Source organism: Telopea speciosissima, chromosome 1 (genome assembly GCF_018873765.1).
Source record: "Telopea speciosissima isolate NSW1024214 ecotype Mountain lineage chromosome 1, Tspe_v1, whole genome shotgun sequence".
Classification (NCBI taxonomy): domain Eukaryota; kingdom Viridiplantae; phylum Streptophyta; class Magnoliopsida; order Proteales; family Proteaceae; genus Telopea; species Telopea speciosissima.
The window spans coordinates 70,158,721-70,184,768 of NC_057916.1; the positions used below are offsets into that span (position 1 = coordinate 70,158,721).

At 39.1% G+C, this 26,048-nt stretch overlaps 1 protein-coding gene across 3 annotated transcripts in view; it reads right to left on the reverse strand.

Annotated features, from left to right (window-relative positions):
- Positions 1-26,048, reverse strand: part of LOC122663433 (structural maintenance of chromosomes protein 6B-like) — a 123,150-nt gene that overhangs the window by 84,598 nt on the left and 12,504 nt on the right. For 2 of the 3 annotated variants that reach the window (XM_043859149.1, XM_043859155.1), the window contains 3 exons: positions 19,357-19,443; positions 18,807-19,127; positions 16,324-16,443 (listed from right to left, as the gene is read on the reverse strand). In XM_043859149.1, the coding sequence (XP_043715084.1) occupies positions 16,324-16,443; positions 18,807-19,127; positions 19,357-19,443 (528 nt within the window). Of the gene's footprint in view, positions 1-16,323; positions 16,444-18,806; positions 19,133-19,356; positions 19,444-26,048 lie in introns of those variants that run through there. The other variant, XM_043859156.1, reaches the window with a different exon arrangement.

The following is a 26,048-nucleotide window of genomic DNA, read 5'->3' on the forward strand; positions in this document are numbered from 1 at the left end:
CGAGAAAAACCCCAGCATTAGAAAATTAGAAATTGCATCTACCGCTGAAGATCCAATTTTTGTTCTTGAACTGGGAGGTTGACTTTTTTTTCTTTTGGAATTTTATTTTTTAATTATTTTTATTGGATTCAAATAGGGGGGTTTTGATTATTTATAAATAATATCTTAAGTAAATGAAATACAAATTCATTTACTTAAATGGTATTAGGCATAAATAAGTGTTTGTCCTGTGTCTGTCCTGGTTCCCACTTCCCACTAAGTGAAACTCCTATTTAGACTTTCTTTTTGCAAAATCTTATAGTGTCATTGTGTTTAAATGGCCTAAAATAGGCTGAGTACCAAGTTTCAGCCCCAAAAATAGGTCTAAAACCCATCTAAACCAGCCATCGAGTTGGAAAAAAAATTACCCCAACTCGAGCGAGATGTCGAGCCAACTTGGAAATTTGGCTGGTCGAAACCTATACTCGAGACAAGTTTTAGTTCCTTGGGAATAACTACCTGAAGTGGTCCCATTCCTGTTCTCTTGTTTTGGGTTTCAATGGCCTTCTAGCCACCTTACAGGGGATTCTATCAAGTGTACTGATGTTGGTTCTTCTCAAATTAAATAGGATAATGACAGTCGTATCTCCTCAACTCTATGGATCCTACCATTGCACATGGATATCTTCTCCTTGACGCTACTGCGAGAATCTGGAAGGCCATGAAGGAAACTTGTTCCAAGTTGGTAATGAAGCACAATGCAATGAAATCAGGAAGAAGATCCATAACTGCAACAAAAAGAGTTATCGTTGTCCCAGTACTACACTACTAGGAGAGAGGTATGTAGCAAATGTTAGATTTTTATGGGTGTTTTTCTGCCACCTGCGATACAGATACTATTGCTTTCAGAAAGTGGGACGACAAGCTTCGTGTTTATGACTTTCTTGCTGGTCTACATATGGAGTTTGATCAGGTTAGGGCTCATGTCCTTAATTGAGATACTTTTCCTACTCTTGAGCAAGCCTATACTATGGTGCAACCTGAGGACAGCCGTCGTATTGCTATGCATCATCCTATGCCAATGGAGCATTCGACCCTATATACTGGCCCTACATCTCATAAGAACTCTTCCCAGGGAACTATTAGTTGTGGTACTGCTGACAACTCTGTTTTTGAGAGAGCCCCAGTGAAGTGTTATTTCTGTAGAAAGAACGCCATACCAAAGACAAATGTTGGAAGTTACATGGGCATCATCCACTTTCTCGCAGTCGTGGGCCGGGTCATCCCACTAGTACTGCTGCCCATCACTCTGCCAGTGTTGATACTTCTACAGATTCCTCTCTTTCCTCGGATGAGCTACTCACCCTGCGTCGTCTGATGTCCAGGCTCGAGACCTCGTCTTCATTAGCGACATCTGCCAGTGCTGCTTCTGCCAATACCATACCATAGTCCTCTAACTCATCTCCTTCCACTTCAGGTATTTCTTTTGGTGGCTATTGTGCCCCAGTCGCTTCTATTCCTTAGATAATTGACTCTGGTGCCACCGACCATATGACTGGGTCCTACTCATTTTTCTCAATATTACCCTTGGTCAGGTAATAGTAGAGTTCGTGTTGCTGGTGGATCCCTCTCCTCTGTTTTCGGAAGAGGATCCATCAAATGTTCCCCAAATTTATCGCTTTCATCTGCTCCCCATGTCTCTAATTTTTCTCCTAATTTATTGTCGATTACTTGTCTCATCCGGGATTTAAATTGCAAAGTAACATTTTTCCATCTCACTGTATTTTTCAGTGACTTGGAAACGGGACGTACGATTGGCAGTGGTAAACTGGATGGTGGTCTATACTTGCTTGAGAACTCTTCGTCAGCTTTGACTATTGTTGCTTCTCTCCGTGGTTTGTCCACTTTTGCGTTATAAGAGTTGCACAAATGGCATTGTTGTTTGGTCACCTCCCTTTAGGAACTTTATCTAGGCTTTTTCCTGATTCGGTTAAACAACGTAATCACAATAATTTTAATGCAGATTTATCCCCAAACTGGGCTTCTTTTATTAGGAATAAGTCTAGGGTTGGGTTCTATACATGTTGGGCCTTTCCATGAGTTTTCTATGTAATAGGCCACTTCTATGGGCCTAAAATATGGATACTATCGTTACATACGGGATTGTTAGTAGATTTCTTTTTACTGATTAGTAGCCATGTGATCACTTAAGTGATCATGTGACTTGGTTAAGTTGGCATGTGACTATTTAATTATTATTTAAGTTGGGCTGGATTAGAACTCTATAAGTCCAAACATGTTTTGAGTCTATTTCCTTTAGTATTTTAGTTTCCTAGTGATGCAGATTTATCACCTATCTGGGCTTCTTTCATTAGGAATAAGTCTAGAGTTGGGTTACATACATGTTGGGCCTTTGATCCCATTGGTTTCTAATGTAATAGGCCCCTTTTATGGGCCTAAAATATGGGTAAATAGGTTACATACGGGATTAGCTCCCATACTTAGTTTTATTTCGATACTTAGCTTTTTATTGGTGTTTTAAATTGAACTGGTACAACTAATGGTTCAATTTAAGTGATTTTATTAGTTTTTCTTTTAGTTGTTTAGTTGGGCTGGATTAGGACTCTATTTTGACTCTATTTCAGTTTCCTAGTCAGTTTAAGCTATAGCTAATAGGTTAGGGATAGGAATAGGTCTTTCCTTTTTAGTGTCTAAGTCTATTTTTGAGTCTTCTATATAAGCTTATAAGGGAGGCCAGCATTGAATACGAATTTGATTAATAAAAACTCAGCTTTATGCTTGCTGCCTTTGTTGCTGCCTTTGATCCATCGTGAGTGTGCCTTGTGAGTAATATCAAGGTGAAAGGATTGGTGGATCTCCAATCGACTCCTTGCATCGTGAAGAACAGGAGGGCTGCTACTTATCTCCTTGCATCTTGTAGATCGGGAGACCCCATTGTTCATCTCCAAAGCTATTGTCATTGAAGATCTCTTCAAATCCAATAAGTTTGAATCTGAACTTTGTTTAAACCTTCTTCTTCTCACTTCTACCCTAACTAGGATTCCTCCATAACTTCAAATCTGTCCATTAGTTTCAAACCAAACTTTCAGCATACATCCCTCACATCATTATTGACACTTGATCCAAGTTTCATCAAACCCCCACCACCCTGAACCCTAGAATCCCCTACTCCTACCTCCATTTATGAATTGTCTCCAACAACCTTATCTTGCTGTCCAACTCATCTAACTTACTTCCATTCACTCAAACATCATAAAACCTATACCATTAGACTTCCCTACACCTGCCTATCATTACCATATAAGGCAACCCTAACCTAAACCCAATTTAACCCTAATTTTGACCTAAAATTCAATTCTGCCCAAAATTGCAGAATTTCAAAACTCATCCAACCCTAACCTTTTTGTACCATAATAGCCCTCTAGACCTGCCCATTAATACCCTATAAACCCCTTTCCCAATATCCAACCCTAACCCTAGTTTTACCCTAAATTAGTAAACCCTAACCCAATCGGCCAGCCCTTGTGTGTGTGACCCCATTACCCTGGCTCCTAGTGGGACTACTCCCACCTAGGAGTACATTACCTAGTTAGTTTAGGATTACCTAATAGGTTAAGGTTGTAAGGGGGCAAGTATTGAACACGAATTTGGATATTAATGAAAGCTTTTGCTGCTCTTCTTCTCCATTGAAGATTTTTGTCTTGTATTTGATCAAGGCTGGTAGGGTCGGTGTTTGATCCGATTGACACCTTGTAGTGGGAAGCCTGGGCGGTTCGTTGACGGGATTGGTGCTTGATCCAATCAACACCTTGCGTTGTGAAGCTCGGGTGGTTCTTTTGAAGCTCTCCTTCAAGTTCTAGTTCAAGACTCAATTTTTATTCAAGTTTCAACTTCCAACAAGCTGCTGCCAGAAACTTTCTGCAACAACAGTAAGTTAGAAGTGATCCCCATCCCCTCTATTCTTCTTCTAATCCTCTACAGCCTCAACCCTAATTTTCCCCCTTCTGTTTTTAATTTTCCCATAACCAAAAATCCGCAACTATTCCTCCTCCCATCTAGAAGGTCACATGCAAGGTGATTTTCATGATAATTCTGCCCAGCCAGATCTAACCGTTAGAACCTGCTAAAATTTGATCAAATCTTCCTCAAACCCTAAGAGAGAGACCATCCAAATTTCATTACCGTCCACCCAGCCAATTGTCTGAAATTACACTTTCACCCCTCTCTCTTATCTCTACTAGGAAACCTCCATAACTCCAGATTAACCATCTGATGAGCCGTAACTTTCAACACATATTCCCCTCCACCCTACCCACACTCAACCTAAATATTAAGCCCATTCAACCACCTAATTTCGTGTTATTATAAACCCTAGATTCCATCATCTTCTACCTTTCAAAACCCTAAACCTAACTTGTTGCCAATTCATTCCAACACACATTACTCCATCAAAACCATAGTCCGAAATCTCGCGAGATCTCATCGAGATTCTCGGTTTTTCGGAAAACCGAGTCGAGATGGGTATCGATTGTTAAAAATACAATATCTCGCCGAGATCTCGGAGAGATTTCGGTTTATTTCTCGTTTCGAGTGACAGTTCAAATGGCTGAAGAGATTTTCAAAATCTCGGCGAAATCTCAGGTCATGGGGCTTGTATTCGGGTCTCGGGTGGGTTTTTGAACCATTTCACTTATAACAAAGTAGCCATCTTGACAGCCGAGTTCTGTCAAGAGGCCTCTTTAGCTCTCTCTTCTCACTTCTTCTCTCAAATCCTCTCTTCTTCTCTCAAATCCTCTCTTCTACTCTTCATTTTTTGCATGGATTGAAAGCTTTGGAAGGTGATTTTGCTGCCAAACTGAAGATTGAAGCTCACTTTTGCAAGATTGATCAAGTTTTTGAAGGATTTTTGAAAATTAACCCATTTTCCCTAAATCTTTTTTTTTTTTTTTAAATTGATGAAACCTTGGTGGATTCATGTGATTTTGAGTTATGTTACACAAATTTGGCGATCTACCACTGATGGAGCGATTTTTTGGTTATTAAATTTTTATTATAATTTCTGAAAAAATGAATTTTAAAAGAAATTAAAAAATAGGATAAATACTTATTGTTGATGTGATTTTGATATACCTTAGACAAGTTTGCATGCTTTCACCATGGAGTCATTTTTTTCACCCAAAAAAAAAATTTCCAGATTTAATAATAATATTATTAAAATAATTTTAAAATATATAAAATTAAGGAAAAATACCTGTTTTTGTTGGAAAATTATGCACAACATTTGTACATAATGTCCAACTTCAAATGATGCCAAATACATCATTATGTTATAATATTTTATATTTGAAGGTATAATTATTTTTAATAAAAATTGTAAATATTATTTTTAATTAATAAATAAATACTAGGGTTAGGGAATAAATAAGATAAAGGTATTTGATTGTTGTAGTAGCTTCATATTATGTTTAATAGTTATGAATACAATACTTTAAGTGTTTAATACTTTACTTTAAGTCTGTAATAGTTACTAATACATGTTTTTTTATGTAACAGTGTAAAAAATAAGATATTTCTTACACAATGGGGGATATAGCATGGCTACATGGAGTCCCGATGTCTGAGGACAAAAAGAAGTCAAAGTGTAATTACTATGGAAAGATTCTAAATTCTGGAGGAGCAACTAGGTTAAAGGAACATTTGTCTGGTCTGGGCAAGGATGTTGCCAAATGCTGAAATGTTCCGAGCCAAGTAAAACTGGCAATGGCACAAAACTTGAGAGGAGTACGAACAAAGAAAGCGGAGAGGGAAAAACAACAAATAGCTTTGGATGAGGCAGTTTTAGAGAGGCTTGGTGTAGAGATCCGTGGAGGAGTAGGAGATGATACTGAATATAGGCCTACACCTGGTGAGTTCGAATCAGAGGCTGAATGGAGGATTTACCAACAGACTTTGGCAGAGAGTAGGCAAAGTTTTCATTTTGAGAATATAAGAGCATATGAGCAAGCAAGAGGAGCTGGTGGATCTGGCTCAACTGCACCAGTGCAACAAGATGAGAGGAGGAGAAGCACTGGCACAAGACATATCCCACAGCCCTAAGCCCGATCACGAGCACATTCCCTAGATATCATTTTTGAGCAAGATCCATCTACCTTTAGGCAACAAGATGCCTTCCAACCAACCATCCCGCAAGTGTTTGATGGTAAACAAGAGGAAGCACGGAAAGCCTTCAACAAGTTCATACTATACAATGGCATTCCAGCTAATGTAGCACAAGGAACATATTATAATGCATTCCTTGACGCTACAGGGAGGGCTAGCCAAGGATGGAAGGGGCCTACACCATATAAGTTATATAATGTATATTTGCCTAAAGACATAGAGGAGCTGAAAGAGTACATAGAGGGTCTGAAGCTAAGGTGGGACACATATGAGGTTACTGTTATGGCTGATGGTTGGACTGGACCTACTAGACAGTCCATTCTAAATTTCATGGTGAGTTGTAATGGGAAGACTGTCTTCTTGAAGTCTGTTGATGCATCAAAGCATGTAAATGATGCATCATACTTATATAAGCTACTAAGGCAAGTGGTGGAGGAAGATATAGGAGCAAAGAACGTTATCCAAATTGTGACGGATAACGGTTCTAATTTTAAGAACGCTGGAGAGAAACTGATGAACAAGAAGAGTAAGAGGATCCGCCTCTTTTGGACTCCATGTACAGCCCATTCTATTGATTTAATGCTACAGGACATGGGGAAAAAAGCTTTGGTAGCTGGTGTGGTCAATAGGGCAAGGCAAGTGACCAACTTTGTGTATAACCATGGTTATGCTTTAGCCATGATGAGGGAAAAATGCAAGGGGGATTTAGTGAGGCCTGATGTCACTCGATTTGTCACCAATTACAATGCATTGAAGAGCTTTCAGCCGAAGGTGGTAGGTCTGAGGTCAATGTTTGCAAGTGAACAATGGTTTACTTGGCAAGGTTCTAAGACAGAAGAAGGGAAGGCAGCATTACAGACCATTGCAAGTGATCAATTTTGGAAGGACTTGTATAAAGTTGTTGCCATATTAAAGCCAGTGGTGGCAATACTAAGGATGACACGAAGAAGAAGCCTACCTTACCCCACATATATGCTGCCCTGGAGAAGATGAAGGAAATGGTCCGAGCTGCAATACCCCGAAGTGCTCGGTCATACATTAACATCATTGATGAGCGATGGGAGAAGCACTTGAGTCATCCATTCCATAAAGCTGGTGAGTTCAACACTTCAACATACTTTAAACTTTATATGAGTTTTTACATTTACATATTCAAAACTCAAAAGTATTAAGTCACTAACAACTTATATTTGTGGTTTCCCCTTTACTACCATACTATTTGAATCCAAAGTACCAATACTTGCATAATCTTGGGCTAGACACGGATTTGTTACCGGCAGTTGAAACTGTTATTGAGAAGTTGGAGGTCAATGCCAAGACACAATCTGACTGTAATGATGAGGTGAGAGTATGGGACTTTGGTACTTTGGTAGTAAGTAAAGGAATGTAATTACTAAATAGCAAATACTAATGCCTCTAACACTGTTTAAAATTTAAAATGAAAATAGATCAAATTCTTCAGAGAGGCCTCAGCAAGTTTCAGTCGAAAAGCTGCAATGGAGGGTAGACAAAAGTCAGACCCTGGTAGGTGGCAATGTGGCATGACATTACATTTATGAATTATAATTTTATCCCTTTAGAATGCACATATTCTTAATATTCTATGTTTATAATGCAGCTGACTGGTGGGTGCTTTATGGTACAAGTTCACCCAACCTGAGGAAGGTAACAATCAAAGTGCTCCCACAAACTTGTTCATCCTCTGGGTGCGAGCGCAACTAGAGTACATTCGCATTGATACACTCAAAGAGGCGGAACAGAATGGGTAGTCAACGACTAGAGTAGTTGGTGTATGTGCATTATAATATGAGACTAAGGATGAGGCACATACGTGAAGAATTTGAGAACAATGACAAAGATACCATCGAGCTAACCAACATATTCCAGGAGGACTCTGATGATGATGAGGATCCCCTATTCTAGTGGGTGAGGGATCGTGGTGCACCAGAGATGGATGAGCCTGGAGGTAGGCCCGACTCCACCATTGCATCCGTAACCGGTACAGATGTTGACGACTATATGTCACAAGAGGGGCGTGTACATTCAGAGTCACCGAGACCTTTTGAGGATGCAACAGGAACTGCTCCTGATGATGATGATGATGATGGTGGTGGTGATGGTGGTGGTGATGGTGATGGTGATGACCCTACTGGTGGTGATGCTGGTGGTAGTGGTGGTGGTGGCATGCAGAGTGGTGGTTATTATGATGACCGTCATGAGGGGATGCGCGAGCAATACCAGCATGATGTGGGAACGCAGGAGGACCCTATGCGTTTCACAGGTGAGTCTCAGTTTACACATGCCACACAAGATCAAGACCATGGTGGTCATAGCAAAAAGTACAAGAGAAGGACGGGTCACAAACACAACCAACCTCAGTATGATGACACGAGTATAAACACCATGCTAGCAAGTTTTGGAAGCATGACTATGGATACTGGTAGTGAGCATCAGTCGTGGCAATCATATTAACCTCATCATCACTACGATTATGGCCAGCAGAGTACCGGTTCTGAATATAGTGCCTATGGTCAGTTTGGTCAGTCAACACATGAGTATGACTATCAAAGCAGTGGGTCTGGCATTGGGTCCACATTCTCAGTCCCATACATTCCTCAATATGACAGTGGCATAAGCAGTGGATCTAACACTTCATGGCAACGGTCTAACGCCACTGTTGAACAGCTATACCCTAGGATAGGGGTCTTGACATATGTGGATGAGAACTCTTATATGAATGTTGTGGAGAACTATATGCAACAGTGGAGCAACAATATGTCATGGGAAGACTATGTGGGACAAATGGGGAATGAATATGTGATTCAATCTCATTTTATGTGATGATAGTTGTAACTTGTAACATTGTTAAGCTTGAGCAATTTGATGTATCACTTATTCACTTTAACATTTGTAATGCTTATTAAGTTGTTTTCCCATTAATTCACTGTTTTGTTTGAGTCCTATATACATAAATTATGTCATTAATGTATATAGTATGCTATTTTAATACGTCGTCGCCTACCAACTAAGGGTCCGATGTAAAAGTCCTATTTGGACTTTGTTTTTGCAAAATTTGATAATGCCCATTGTGTTTAAATGGCCTGAAATAGGCTATTTACCAATTTTCAGACCCAAAAGAGGTCTAAAACCCACTGAGATGGGCTTCCGAGTCGGAAAAAAAAAAATACACAAACTCGTCGAGATCTCGGCTCAACTCGGTTTTGGGCTGGGCCGAGATGGCTCCGAGACCCGAGTTTTCGAACCTTGATCAAAACTTCACGTAACCTTCACTGATAGACTCCCCTACACCTGCCTAGCAAAACCAACACCTCAAACCCTAACCCTAATTTTGACCTAAAACCATATTTTGATCTAATTGGACCACCAATTCATTTCAGATCCTGATTTATTGGCTCCTAGTTGGTCTCCTACCAACCTAGGACTACATTAAGTTTCTTTTGTGATGCGTGCATTTTTGCAAAGCAAATTAGAGTTGTTTACCCAATTTCTAATAATAGAAGTTTGATTCTATTTGGTGTGATACATTCTGATGTGTGGGTCCCTGCCCGGTGTATGTCTACTTCTGGTTATAGATGGTTTGTTACATTCATTGATTGTTTTAGCCGCACCACTTGGGTTTATTTGTTACACCAAAAGAGTGATGTTTTCCCCTATTTTCAGTCCTTCCATAAGATGGTCCCACTCAATTTGATGCTAAGATCAATATTCTTCTAATAGATAATGGTAAAAAAGAGTACATGGATGGTTCTTTCCAGTTATATTTATCTGACCATGGGATAATCCACCAGACTAGCTGTGTTGACACCCCTTCTCAAAATGGTGTTGCTGAAAGAAAGAATCATCATCTCTTGGAAGTGGCTCATTCCCTCATGTTTACCATGATAGTTCCTCCAAAATTTTGGGGTGATACAGTTTTCTTGGCTACCTATCTTATAAATAGGATGTCATCCCGTATGTTGGCATCTTGCTGCCCTCTTGACGTTCTCCTGGGTTCCTCCTCATTTATTGTCCCGCCGAAGGTGTTTAGTTGTGTGTTTTTTGCTCATAACCACCAAGTCTGTGGCAAGTTTGATCCTAGGGGACTCTTGTGTATTTTTCTTGGTTATTCTGCCACTTATAAGGGTTACAACTTACAAGTGCTACCATCCCCCTTCACACAAGATGTATATAACCATGGATGTGGTCTTTCAAGAATCTGAGCCTTTTTATCTCCTCCTACACCTCTTCAATAGGGAGTCTTATCCTAGGGAAGAGGTGCCGTTAATTGATCCTATGGATATACCGATGGAGGATGAAGAGCTCGAAGAAGGTATGACAGGGCAGGAACAGCAGCCCACAGTTCAGGTTCAAGGGGAGCTAATGTAGTCCTAGATAGGTAGGAGACCTACTAGGAGCCAAACAACAGGATCAAATATCAAAAGGGGCTGCTGGTTCGAATGGACAGCACTAGGATTTAGGGCAATTCCTAGGGTTTGGGTTGGACATTGGGAACGGGGTTTATAGGGTATTAATGGGCAGGTCTAGGGGGTCAATATGGTATAAAAAGGTTAGGGTTTGGATGAGTTTTGAAATTCTGCAATCCTGGGCAGAATTGAGTTGCAGGTTTTAGGTTTAATGGAGTGGGGGAATGGAGGGGTTGTAGTGGAGACTAAGGGCTTGGTTTAAGGCCGAGTGTAGGTAGAGGTGTGGGGAATATAGGCTGGAAGTAGGGTTTGAAAGTGATGGCCAGATCTATAGTTATGAGGGAGTCCTAGTTGAGATAGGAGTTGCAGGTTTAATGGATGGAGGGGGGTGAATTAGGTCTAATGGAAGGGGAATGGCTGGGTAGATTAAAAGAAGATGGTTTAAAATAAGAAAACAGGTTCAACTTACTGTATTGCAGACACAATGGCAGCAGCTTGATGATTTGAAGGAGCCTCCCGATCTTCACAATGCAAGGAGTCGCAGGAGTCCACCTACCCTTTACCACCTTGAGATCCACAAGGATATACACTCACAAAGAGCAGCAGCAATGGTAGCAAACAAAAGCTTTTTCATTAATTAAATTCGTATCTAATGCTGGCCTCCCTTACAAACTTATATAGAAGGCTCAAAAATAGACTCAGACACTAAAAAGGAATGGCCTAACCCTATCCCTAACCTATTCGGTAACTTAAACTGACTAGGAAACTAGAAAACTAAAGGAAATAGACTCAAAACATGGCTGGACTTATAGATCCTAATCCTGCCCAACTTACATCACATGACCAATTAAGTTGTCACATGACCACTTAACCAAGTCACATGATTACTTAAATGGAACCAATTGGATGCAACCAATTTGAACCGATTCAATTAAAAAACATAAAAATAAACTAAGTATTGGACTAATCCGGTATGCAACCTATATACCCATATTTTAGGCCCAAAAAAGTGGCCTATTACATTAGAAACCCATGGGATCAAAGGCCCAACATGTATGTAACCCAATCCTAGACTTATTCCCAATGAAATAAGCCCTATTTGGTGATGAATCTGCATCAGGAGCAGCCTCCAATTACTTCTCCTCTGAAAGCCTTTGTTCGCACTCAAAGAAATAAGACTAAAAGGCAAGTAACCAAGACAACCACAATCATACCTAGCCAATCGACCTTACCAGACTCAAGTTCTGCAGAAATTCCCAATGTGTCTGGTGAGTCTCTCCCTCTTCCTTCTAGTGATCCAAGCCTTAATTTACCAACTGCTATTCGTAAACCCAGTAGAAACTGTACTCAACATTCCATTTCTACTGTTGTCTCATATGATTCTCTTTCTCCCTCATTCCATACTTTTGTTTCTTCGTTGTCTTCTGTTTTAATTCCTAACACCTGGCAGGAAGCCCTAGCTAACTCAAGATGGAAAGAGGCACTGAATGAAGAAATGAGGGCTCTTGGGAAGAACGACACATGGGATCTTGATGCGGATCTAGAGTTCCGAAACCCTATTCAGAATTTCGGATCACTCACGGACCACCCAAGTGTTAAATAACTCAAACCATAAGCACAAGTGGCAAAACGGTAAATATTTGAAGCAAGAGCATTGGCAAATCTGTAAATATTGTGAACAATGGAAGGTCTTTTTGGAAGATAAGACAGAATTAGATATAAGCTGAAATAAATTTATACATAGGGGGTAAACTTGGCAGATAACTTAAAAGGGGGATAGATTAAAAACCAACTTTACACAGTAGGGGCTGTTCTGTAATTTTAATGAACAGTGTTTTCTTCTAGCTCTCGACAAAGTTTGTGGAGGGCCAGTAGGGGAGAAGGGAATCTGGAAAAAAAGCAGAGTTGCAGGGGGAGAGAGAAGATATCGCATAAGAAGGGGAGAGAAGAAGATGATCACACCACCATTGCTAAGCCATTGTACCTCACCGGTAGCAATAAACAAAACAAAAAATTCTATTCATCAAATCTGCCACTTGCATGATTACAAACTGGTATTTAAAGAAAATTAAAACTCCTAATTGTAATCTAAAACTGAAAATTAAATTCCTTAATCAACTCAAATATTAATTAGCCCATTAAAACTAAAAGTATGGAAAGGACTCTACCACTAAGTAGCCCATTTAAAATAATTGATTACAAGATAAAATCCCAACTAATTAAAAACCTAATAAATAAATAAATTAAATATTCTACTGAATCCAAAAACCCAATTGGACCTGGTTCATCTTGGTTTGGGTTTTCAAACGAGTTCGGCCCGGCCCATGGAACAGCTCCTGCATCAGTTCTAGTACATCTTCCTCCAGGAAAGAAATATGTAGGTTGTAAACGGGTTTTCGCAGTTAAGCAAAAGATTGATGGAACAGTGGACAGATACAAAGCAAGATTGGTTCGTAGAGGATTCACACAAACGTAGGGATCGACTATCAGGAGACTTTCGCACCCGTAGCCAAAAATGAGTACAGTTCGAGTTATTCTCTCCTGTGCAGTCAACCTAGGATGGGATTTTCAGCAATTGGACGTCAAGAATGCATTCCTCCATGGTGAGCTTGAAGAGGAGATGTACATGGATATTCCACCTGGATTTGCATCCAAGGAAACCCATGGGAAGGTCTGTAAACTAAACAGGCTCTATATGGGTTGAAACAGTCTTCCAGGGCATGGTTGGTCAATTTCTTAAAGCCATGGTGTCCATTGGTTATAGACAAAGTAATGCAGATCATACTTTGTTTATTAAGAAAACGGAAAGCCATATTACGATCTTGATTGTGTACATGGACGACATCATGATTACTGGGAGCAGCATTGATGAGACATCTCACCTTAAGAATTATCTAGGAACAAAGTTTGAAATTAAAGACCTGGGAGATTGCGATATTTCCTTCGTATAGAAGTGGCTCATTTAGCTCAAGAGATTTTCCTCTCTCAACGGAAATACATCCTTGATCTCTTATAAGATACAAGAATATTGGGATGTAAGCCAGCAAACACTCCATTTGAGCCTAATTCCCACCTAGTCAACAAGAGCAGCTATCAGAGGTTGGTTGGAAGACTGATATATTTGTCCCACCCTAGGTCAGATATAGTCTTTGTTGTTAGTGTGGTTAGTCAGTACATGCATGATCCTTACTCATCACACTTGGAAGTTGTGTAGAGGATCCTAAGATATTTGAAATCAGCCCCTAGGAAAGGTGTCTCTTCTCTTCACATAATCACCTACATATTGAATCCTTCACAAATGCAAATTGGGCTGGCTGCCCAGATAATCGAAGGTCTACTTCTGGATACTACACCTTTGTAGGTGGTAATCTGGTTATCTGGCCCAAGTGGACCTTCTCAGGCAAGGTTCAAGATCTTGGGTTTCGACCTGGTTTCAACCAGGCTGAAACCAAGATATGATTGAAACCTACCGAAACAATGATGAAACCTGGTATTTTTTTCCCAGCCAACTCGAGACAGTGGTTTCGAGGCCCATAAATGGTTATTTAGGTCTGCTTTTTTGTATATAGCCTATCTTTTATATTTTAAACACAATGCATGAACTATTTTCACCCACCAAAAAAAAAAAAAAAACACTCAAAATGGTGCTTATTGTTTTTTACCCAAGTTTACTAGTGTACGCATAATGTACTAAGAATCATAGTTGTCAAGACAGACACTTATTGATGCCAAATATCATTTAAGTAAATGAAATTGTATTTCATTTACTCAAGATATTATTCATAAATAAGCAAATACCACCCCCAATTGAATCCAATAAAAATAGTTAAAAAATAAAATTCCTGAAGGATAAAAAATCAACCCTCCAGTTCAAGAACAAAAACTAAATTTTCGGCGGTAGGTGAAATTTTCAACCCGCTAATGCTAGGGTTTTTCTCAAATCTATAAATTCCATAAATCTTTTTTGTTAATGACTAAAAAAAATTCATTACCAAAAGGAAAGAAAAGAGGGGGGGTCAAACACACAATAGAAATGATAAAACATTGCTAAAAACCAAAAGTGCGGTAAAATATTCATTTGCTTTGATGTCCAAAAAAATAATTTTCATTCACAACGATTTTGACAGCATTTGCGCACACCAAATTAAGTTTGACCGGTACATAACTCCTTTAATATAAATCAGATTTAAGCAATCTTGGATTTGTTGGAAATCTGATTTATATTCAAAGAGTTATGTTCCGGTCAAAGTTAATTTGGTGTGCGCGAATGCTGTCAAAATGGTCTGTAATAGAAATAATTTTTTAGAGATCAAAACAAATGAATATTTTACCGCACTTTTGGTTTTTAGCAATGCTTTCCCATATTAAGATTTATGAAATTTATAGATTTAAGAAAAACCCCAGCATTAAAAAGTAGAAAATTTCACCTACCGTCAAAAATCCAGTTTTTGTTCTTGAACTAGAGGGTTGACTTTTTATCTTTTAAGAATTTGACTTTTTAACTATTTTTATTGGATTCAAATAGGGGGTATTTGCTTAGTTTTGAAAAATATCTTAAGTAAATGAAATCATTTACTTAAATGATAAACAAACAAACTCAACCTTATCCCAACTTAATGGGGTCGGCTCATTTGCTTAAATGATATTAGGCATAAACAAATGCCTGTCCTGGTTTCCGGTCTGGTTTCTGGCATACATAAGTATCTATACTAGTTTTGAGCCAGGTTTCCCCAAGTTTCGATGGGCAAAAGTGTCAAAACTTCCTAAATTACCAACATCTCGGTCGAAACCATGCATTTTTATAAGTACCTTGCCAACTCGTCTCGGAAACCTGCAAAACCGAGATTTAGTTCCATGTTCTCAGGTCATCCTAATGGCTAATTCCAAAAACTATGTCATGGAGGGTCGAGCCTTCTCATGTACCAATGGTGCCGATGCCAATTTTCCTCCTATTGTATGATAAATGCAGGCCATGTCATAGCATGCCGGAAAACGGGCTCGAAGCCCTCCATAGCTGTCCTATAAATGGCCTCATCTACATACTGGAGGTAACCTATCCTCGGGCATTTACCGAAATGCCCGAAACAATGTTGAATCCCTGATTCATGTGGCATTTTGTCTCGGTCATGTCAAAATCACCAAAATTTTTGAAATTTCAACGAGATTTCAGTTTTCACCAAGTTTTTGAACTGTGTGGCAGTGCAGTGAAGTTCATCAAAAACATGAGTGTTGATTAATCGATATAATATGTCATTATGCAATACATGGAGTGGAACAGCAAATTTTGGAGCATCAGGGACAGCTTAATAAAATATGCTTACAGACTTAACAAGAACTTGAATTTTGGTCATATTGATTCCAATAGAATCCAGAAAGCTCAAAAACCATACATTTTAGGGGGGGTGGGGGAAAAAGGAAATAAATCAAGCAAGTGGGGATAGCATACATGGGATACGGCTCTAGTAAAACAATGAATCCATCATTTAGCACATAAGCAGATGTACAAGAATCAACAAACATGTCCTTTGTAAAACAATGAGTCCTTGAATAAAGTAAAAGTCCACAATGCAGCAGATGCCAAAAGTTCTGCGCAGATTGATTAGCACATCCATTTACTGTGACAAATAGACACAAACAAGAACATCATTGACACCCATGCGTACTCCTACTGTACATTACCAGATAGCTTACACCCAGTTATCCTTCATCTGCATTTTTTGGAAAACAGAGATCAACATACCATGGAAATATTATGCTGATATTCATCCTTCAACCTTCTCACTTCGGATGTCTTTTCCATCATAGAGGCAACTTGACTATTCTTTTGAGCAAGCAGTGCCTTCAACTCCTCCTCCTTTCCCTGTGAAACATACTTACAAGGTAGTATTCAACTATCTAATCATATGACGAACAAAAGCTGAACCAAAAAAAAAAAAAGAAAAATTTCCATCAAGCACAATACGCCTGCATCCGAAGTACAATTACTAAACTACATATTTTCCCTGCATTTGCTCTTCTCTTATTGGTTATTCTATAATTTATTTTTATTTATTTATCTTCTCTGTTCTTTTTCTTTTCTTTTTTTTTTGGGGGGGTGCTGGGGGGAGGAAAGGGAAGATGGATGTAATTTATGCAAGATAAAAACTCCTTAAATTAGCAAAAGGAGAACATGCTTTGAATTGAAACCTTAAACAACTACTGATTCATCACCCACATCTGGTACAAAGAAAATCTAGAAGGAAAGACATTGTACAGGTGTATCATTACCAAGGATGATGTTCCATCACCATACAGACTATTGATAATAAACCTTGGATTAGGATACTTCCGCTATTTATAATTGGGTCAACAAAGTGATTTTATCTCTTGAAACCTAGGTTCAGCATAAAACTATTTACTGAAATCTTGAGTTCAAAGTAATCTGATACAAGAGGTACATACAATGTTCTGAGTTCTGATTACCATATCATCAAACTTTATAAGTTCACCTAACTTTGCATTGGAGATAGTAATCCTCAAATCAATCCAGCCAATCCAAATCAATCCAGCATTTTTACAAAATATGACATTAACCATGCTCAATGATTGCCACCCTATTCACTGCATGTGTATAGAGCATTGGATGTAGGACACAAATGGTTTTTTATTTCCAGGGCTGAACTACAAAGAAGATATGGTGAGAAGGTTTAGGGCTAACTAGAGTTTTATGAAATAGAAAAAATTTGGAAAGAAATAAGATAAAGGCTCTGTCATGGTACCATGGAAACAAAAAAAAATGCCCATAAACAGTAACTCTTGAAAAAGCCACTAAATGATTGGAGAGCTCCACAGAAATAAAATTATATCAGTTCTGCTATGAGAAAGAGTAGATTAAGTACATCAGAAAACACATTTATATAGAATCAACTGGACCCTATGACTTAATTCCAAACATGACTCTAGTACTCAAGCTTAGCTAGGACACAAAAATTTAACTTCCACATAATCTACTCTGTATAATTTAAAACATAGACTTCATAAAAATACTAAAATTGGACTTACTGTAAATCAATGTTTTGAGATGTTGCCAACCTGGCCTGGCCTAAAAGGTCATCTAGCCACCCAACCTTGAAAACAGGTGGCCAACTGTAAAACAAGTTCTTTGCAAAAACACTGACAAGGCAATGGCAAGGACAAACGACTAAACCCCGATGGACCCAACTTGTATAACATATTTATTTATCCAAGTATCAAAACAAGATACAAACTCTAACTACAAACAATGTTTAAACTTTAATGTCTCATCCTACCATTGTGCCACAACATCACTAGTGCAACAAAATCTTATGTGCATGTTTGTATTAAATTTCATGGTTATCACTGTTAGCTACTGTTTCACCTAAAACCTCGAACTGTTAGGGCAGCGTCAATGTATACATCAACACTCCTCCACACATGCAGGCAAAGATCCCATGGTCCTTGTACGTGGAGTTCACGTGGCATTTTCTTCGCGTGGCACCAAGGAAGAAGAAATGTCAAAAAACTCTTACGATGCACATACCAGGAGTCGAACACTCGACCTCCCTACTCTGATACCATGTTCACTACCGTTTCACATAAATGCTCAAACTGTTAGGGAAGGGCAGCGTCAATGTATACATCAATAATCACTCTCTTCCCTCCCCCCCACCCCAAACCATTGCATCCCAGTTGGGAAACAAACATTTATTCTCAAGGACCTGAATCTCCCCCACCCCACCCCACTTGCAGACTCTCTAAAAAAAGAAAAACGGAAGATTATTCATTATGTCAACAACAGCTGGTCTGGCTGATAAAAGTCATGAATCACTGGAGAGTGGAGACATCCCTACCCATTTCGGGTGACCAACATCACCAGCTCATGATACAATCAATTGAAATCAGATCTGTCAGATAAGATAATACATATTATCAGCATCAAATCCAGAGCAACCACAACCAATCTGCCACCAATCTGGATCTGATGTATATCCACTGGGACCAGTCTGATCCCAAGTACCGATGCCCAAATGCTTGGGTTAAGGTACGGTCTTACCTGTCCACAAAGAAATATCAGTATAATACTGATCCACTGACCCATCAACTTTAAGCAGAATGAGATTTTCATAGCTGAGTGAAGAATCCTCAATGTGTTTCCAATGCAACACAATGGCCATTCATGTCAGGAGAAAAATGTAAAGTGAAGTCTTAAGAGTATTTACCTACCAGGTGATAATCAATTTTGGCTTGGCAAGTGGGTATCCGTTCTTTCAGCTTTTCAAGCTTGACGCTAACTTCCTGGAGTTTTCCATCAACCTCATATACACATAACCAAGCCAGCATCTTGCTTAGTTGTTCCAATCGTTGAGATGTTTCTTCAATCTGTTCCCTTTTTTTAATCCTTTCATCCAACTCATTTAAGTCATTCAAAATGGGTCTTATTGAAGCCTCCATCTTATTAACACGTTCATTTCCAGAATCCAATGCACCCTTAACATCTTGTAATCGATCATGAAGTTGCTCAAGCAGTGTAGCCTTGTAAAAGAACTGCACCCAAACAAAAAAAAAATGTAGTCTCTCTCTCTAAATAGTTTTTCAGCATAAATACATAAGGTAAGAATAGTGATAAACTGAAGTAATGAGTGAAGATCACTTTTCCACCGTCAACTTTTTTATGTTCAGATGCGACACAGTACGCTAAAGAAAGCCATGGCCACTCACAATATAAAAACAATTAGAAACTACATAAAAATATGCAGAACCCATTTTTTTTTACCTTGAATTTATCCTTGTCATTCCCAGAATGCAAAAATTCTCTGCTTTTGTCTTGACTCATTATCACACAAGGATTTTCAACATCAATCTGTAAATATTAAATTCAACACGTCAGAATATAAAAAAGGAGTTTAACTACAAAAATGTCAAGGAAAACAGTCATATGGGGAAAATTTTATATTCAGACAGCATTAAGGACCATTTGAATGGCAGATAATTGAGACTGGGTATTGATCATCAATCTTGAATTCCAATATCAACCACCAGGATGAGCATATTGTTCACCTTCTGACGATAATAATGGGGAGATGGGGTAAACTTTCCATTTTTGCACAAGGGAATCCCAAAAGGAACCCAATTCAAGAAGTATAAATGAATCAACCATTTCTTCATTTATTGGAACCACCTGAGGGTGTGCCAGTCTTTCTAAAATAATTAAAATTAAAATACCTCTAGAATATCAATAACTGAATCAAGGACACATTAGTCATCAAGGCTGCTTAATGATAGCAGACCCGATTATTGGGCACACAAACTTATATTATGATCAGAAAACACACATACTACTTTAGAGTGTAATGCAGGTCCAGATATGTCCAATCAAGATTCAATCAGTCCAAAACAGTTCCCTTATAATAAGCCATTCTTGATTGTAAATTCTTCCATTTTTTTAACAAACACTTTACCATAGGTGCAATCAGATTTGGTTTTGTGGCAAAAGGCAAAAGTGTAGGACACTTAACTATCCTACAGTTAGGTTATCACTCCATATCCATGGAATTTTGGGAGGTTTCTCTGAGACCAAATTTTTTTTTTACAGCAATGTCATTTTATTTCCATTTTCAATCTATTATAGTCACTGAAGCAACAATCAGAATGTTGCACGGAAGCCTAGACAAGGGGGCTATTGAAGGGTCTTGTATCCCTAACCTAACAGACCTACTCATCTACACTTTTCTGATGACAAGCAGAATTTTTTGAAGAGCTTGACATAGGCAGCTGAGATTTTCGGTTGTGCTCATACAAGCTCTGAGGTTGCCTCCGGTTTTGGAAAACTACTCTAAGAGTTAATTAATTTCAGCTGGAAGGTCCCAAATATAGATGAGCAGGTTGCTAAATTTAAATGCAAAATGGATCTTTGATACAGCCAAGTTTTCCTCTTGGACCTTCTCACAAACAGGCTTGTGTTGAGTAACTAGCACTGAAGAACATAGAATGTTGACTTCTTGGATACGACAGTATCTCTCAAGGTGAGGAAAATCAAATTGATGAAGCAAGTTATAGTGAGCATGCAAAACTATTTTGTCTCTATTTACAGTTCCAAACTTTCAGTATCTATTGCTGACAAAAATTGGAGACCAATCACAAGAATATCTTATGGATTAGTTCAGGGGAAGGGTGAGCTGGTAACTTCCATTCGGTGGTAAAGGATAAACTCTGGCTGCAAAAAGGAAAAAGGGGGAAGTCCAGATGGAGTTGAGTTAGAACTGTTACTCCCATGAAGAAGCGAGTTCTGTAAAAATGATTACAGAGATATGCAGAAACCATCGGCTTCAGGAAACAGGTCAAATTGTGTACTTGGGTGCATGATAGTCCTTCTGTAGCTGTCAAAGGACAGGGTAGGGTCAGGTAATGGCCTTGCCCATACCCTCCTACGCGAGCAAGGACTCTTTAATCTCAATGTCACCCTCTAAGATTGGGTCAGGTTTAACTTTATCCTTACCCAATAGGGTAACGCTAAGCAATCTCATTTCCTGATGGTAAATGGATAGGATGGGCAAACAATTAGCTATGATTTTCCAACTATTTTCCTAACAAACAGTAGAAATATTTCTTAGTACATAAAATATACCATGTAATTCGTTTATAAAACCAAATAAACAGTTAAAGGAAAAAATTAAGCAGGGAAATACGGAGTGTAGAACCCTCTATAACCCATACCCTACTCGTTTAGCTAAAAATAAAATAAGAGAAAAATTTGTCTAAACGAAGCCATTGGCTCCGCTAGCACCCTCTCTCTCCATCTCTCTTCGTCACATGAAAAGACTTCTCGGCCCCTATTAATTAAACCATTCTGTCACCCCTCATTGGCTCACGCCTGTGCACAAAGGCTACGGCACCATTCAAAAATCCTCCGCCCATAATATCCTTACCCTACCGTACCCATTTGGATCAAAGGGAACAAAAACTCTACCTTGCCCCTCCAAACGAGGGTTGGGTAAGGCAGGTTAACAGATAAACCTTGATAGCTCTCCTGAGGACAATCACTGGGCAGTCCCAGGGAAATTGTCATTAGGATTAAAAAATCAAAAAAAGTGGGTATGCCATTAGGATAAAATATCTTAGAATCAAAGGGTCTGATCACCCTCAAATTCTAATCAAATGAAGGTCTAATGGGGGGGGGGGGGGAATGAATCCCCAAAATTTGGTAGAAATCTGATGGTTAGATTTGGCTATACAGGATATGTTTCAGAAATAGCAAGTGTTGTACCATAGCTTTAAGCCTCAGTAACTATCTAAGGTAGTCCTATATAAGCAAGGCCTAATAGGAGCCAGGTAAGATCAGAATTCTGTAACTGTTTACAGATGTGGTCTGTTTAGGGTAAAACTAGGATTAGGGTTGGATATTGGGAAAGGGGTTTATAGGGTATTAATGGGCAGGTCTAGAGGGCTATTATGGTATAAAAAGGTTAGGGTTTGGATGAGTTTTGAAATTCTGCAATTTTGGGAAGGTCAAAATTAGGGTTAAGTTAGGTTTAGGTTAGGGTTGCCTTATATGGTAATGATAGGCAGGTGTAGGAGAGTCTAATGGTACAGGTTCTATGATGTTTGAGTGAATGGAAGTAGGTTAGATGAGTTGGACAGCAAGATAAGGTTATTGGAGACAATTCCTAATGGAGGTAGGAGTAGGGGATTCTAGGGTTTAGGGTGGTGGGGGTTTGATGAAACTTGGATCGAGTGTCAATAATGATGTAAGGAATGTATGCTGAAAGTTTGGTTTGAAACTAATGGACAGATTTGAAGTTATGTAGGAATCCTAGTCAGGGTAGGAGTGAGAAGAAGAAGGTTTAAAAAGTTCAGATTCAAACTTACTGGATTTTAAGGGCAACAGCTTTGAAGATAAATAATGGGGTCTTCCAATCTACAAGATGCAAGGAGGTAAATAGCAGCCCACCCGATCTTCACGATGCAAGGAGTCGACTGGAGATCCACCAATCCCTTCACCTTGATATTACTCACAAGGCACACTCACGATGGAGCAAAGGCAACAACAAAGGCAGCAAGCATAAAGCTGAGTTTTTATTAATCAAAATTCGTATTCAATGCTGGCCTCTCTTACAAACTTATATAAAAGACTCAAAAATAGACTTAGACACTAAAAAGGAAAAGCCTAATCCTATCCCTAACCTATTAGCTAGTTTAAATTGACTAGGAAACTGAAATAGACTCAAAATAGAGTCCTAATCCAGCCCAACTAAACAACTAAAAGAAAAACTAATAAAATCACTCAAATTGAACCATTGGTTGTACCGGTTCAATTTAAAACACCAAATAAAAAGCTAAGTATGGAAATAAAACTAAGTATGGGAGCTAATCCCGTATGCAGCCTATATACCCATATTTTAGGCCCATAAAAGTGGCCTATTACATTAGAAACACATGGGATCAAAGGCCCAACATGTATGTAACCCAACCCTAGACTTATTCCCAATTAAACAAGCCCTATTTGATGATGAATCTGCATCACTATCAATCTAATGATTATATCAGAACCAAATTTGGACTATGTTCCCTATGGAATGAGGAACACACCATCCAGACCTCAGTCCAATCCAAGGGCCAGATGTCCCAAGGTGGGGACTCCTATATGCAGCAAGAATGCACCAAAACAGAGGTGCCGCCAGGTATAGAAACAGCACCCAAACTGAGTTAAAAATATATATATATATATATATATTCCAAACTTTCCCCACTGAACAGGTTGATGATCCCCATAGTAATCCCACAGAAAATTTAAGAAGAAATTAAATAACAGCAACGTACTCGTGGTTTTAGGGATCAGTATCGAATCGGCTGAATCGCCCAATCCGTATCAGTATCAGCAGTCCCCAACCCCGTTCCAAGAGCGATACCGTATCAGTGGATCAGTACAAACCAAGGGTAAAAAGGTTTAAAAAACCCGTCTTTTAAATGGAAACCAAGGGTAAATATGTCTGATCCAGACTGATACAGGGTGATCTAGGTCGATATCGAATCAGTATCGGCTGAGACTGTCACACCCCGGCCCAGTTAATAAGGGCCAAGTGTGGCGGGATGTCTCTGACATTCAACCAATCCCCAAGGATCACAAGTGCAGTACCCTATTTACAATCATTGCTCACAAATACAGTAATCAGAGGGAGCGGAAACAATTAAATAATAAAGGTAACATCAGTAGTTGGAGAAGTCTATGTGATATTTCATTTATATAAAGGATAAAGCTTGTGATACTACTATACAGTTCTCAAAGGTACTACAGGGTAAAACTATACAAGAACTACATTATATCAGTACAAAGTGTTTATAAAGCATAAAAGAGTGGGGAGGTAGCCTAGACTGTCAGGCCAAGATCAGAAGATTGCGCAATCATCACGTGCGCACGAAGTATCATGCACTTCAAACTCCAGCGCCGCAAATCCATTATTAAAAGTAACTAAATCACCTGAAAAATAAGGATATCCACAGGGGTGAGCTCTCAACTGAGCCCAGTAAGGAAATGCATGCAAAACACAACACAATAATTCATGATGAATGTGCTAATTTAGCATGCTCCTAACATGGATACTAAGTCTCATGTGGTATAAGTACTACTGTGGTAGATGCTAACCTCGAAGAGAACCCGCCAGGAAAGCATGACACAAGGCAGCTAACCCAACAGACCCCCAATGACCAACCGGAAAGCATGACACCAGGCAGCTCCAGACGTCGGTCACCCGAGCGAAACCATTCTACCACGGTGAGGACCCGCCAGATCGGCATGACACCAGGCAGCGGACCCGACAGACCCCCAAAGACCAACCCTGTCTGTTTATTCCCACAACGGAGCGGACACGCTAATATGGGACAGAAGATGGCACCCCGGCATGTCCCTTCGGCTGTACCACGGGTTATCCAACACCTTACCCCCTGTTGGTAAGGGGCGTAGTACAGGGTTATGATATAACAGCCTAGCCCAGTGCAATCTATGCATGATAGCAAATGTATGAATAGCTGAATTTAAATAGAACAGTACTTCTCCAATAATAATCATCAGTAACAAGTACATATCAGTGCAAATGCAAGATGCCAATGCAACCTAATTCACATGCAGATTCTAATGCAGTAAATAAAAGCTAATAAACTATATGAACAGGATAATTTTGATGATGCAAAACATGGCAATCAGAACAATAACAAATTAAAATGATAAACACTCCAAAATTAAAGTCAGAATTCCCTTACCTGAGATAGTTGATAACCTAGTCAGATAGAAACCCAAAAGGCCAAGTAATCCTCACCAAAAATGGAGTAAAACAGTCCTAAATATACATCAAAACATCATATATCAGTGAGGGTAATAGTCTAGGTCAAACCCTAAGGAATCAGTCCCACAATCACACAAAAAGGGGTAGCCGGATGCAGACTTCCAGTGAGCCGGCCGACCGCCCCTAGGCCTGCAATAGCATCCGGGAGTTTGGCCGAATTTGGGGTTTTGGCTCAAATTGGCCAGATCCTTGCATGCATGGGTCAAATTTGGTGTTTAAATACCATTTCAAGGTGGGTCAGCCTAATTCCATAGTTAAATTTCATATTTATTAAATCAATTTGAACTAATTAGATGTTTAATTAAAATTACCCAAATAGGGATAACTATCAAGTTAATTCAGCTAGAATCTAGGTTCCTCAAGTGGAGAATTTAGGTCATAGGTAAGTCTGAACTAGCTTTTCAGTCCAAAACAGCAATTACATGCTGAAAATGGTCAAATAACTTTACAATCTTTCAATTCCAATGGCTGAATAAGGCTTAGGAGGTCTTAGAGATGAAGAATGGAGAAAATAGAAGGGGAAAATGCAGAAATTCATGGCCTACCTTGATACCACAGTGAGCAAGGATGAAGCAGCCCAGAATTTGTGCAAGAAAGTCTCTCTTAGAGGTTCCCAAGTTCCAATTTCAGATGTAGAAGACAAGCCTTCAGGTATAAGCCTCTCCTCTCCCTTCTTCTCTTCTCTTTTCTCCTTTCTTTCCCTCTTCTCCCAAGCTGGAACGAATTCTTCAGCTTCCTTAGTTTAGTTTGTGATTTGTGAATAATTAAGTTAAAATAGATATCTATATATAGTACTTAACCACTAAGGGCAATTCTGTCCTTTGGTTATAAATCATTTCTAAAATTGATTTTAAAAGCTATTTATAGTTTTAAATCTGTTTCTATAGGTTATTCTAACCATAACATGATGCCGGATGACATCAAAGATCATCCGAACACGGGTAACTGTCTAGAACAGCATTCCCCACTGGGGAACTGGGTCCCACAGGGACAATTTGACTAAAATACCCCTGAATTTCTATTTGGTCGTACATCAATATATATAAATATATGTAAATTACACTTACAATAATTTTAATCGAGGGAGAGCCTTTGCATGGCCTTCAGGCAACAGATCCGGCACAGGTAA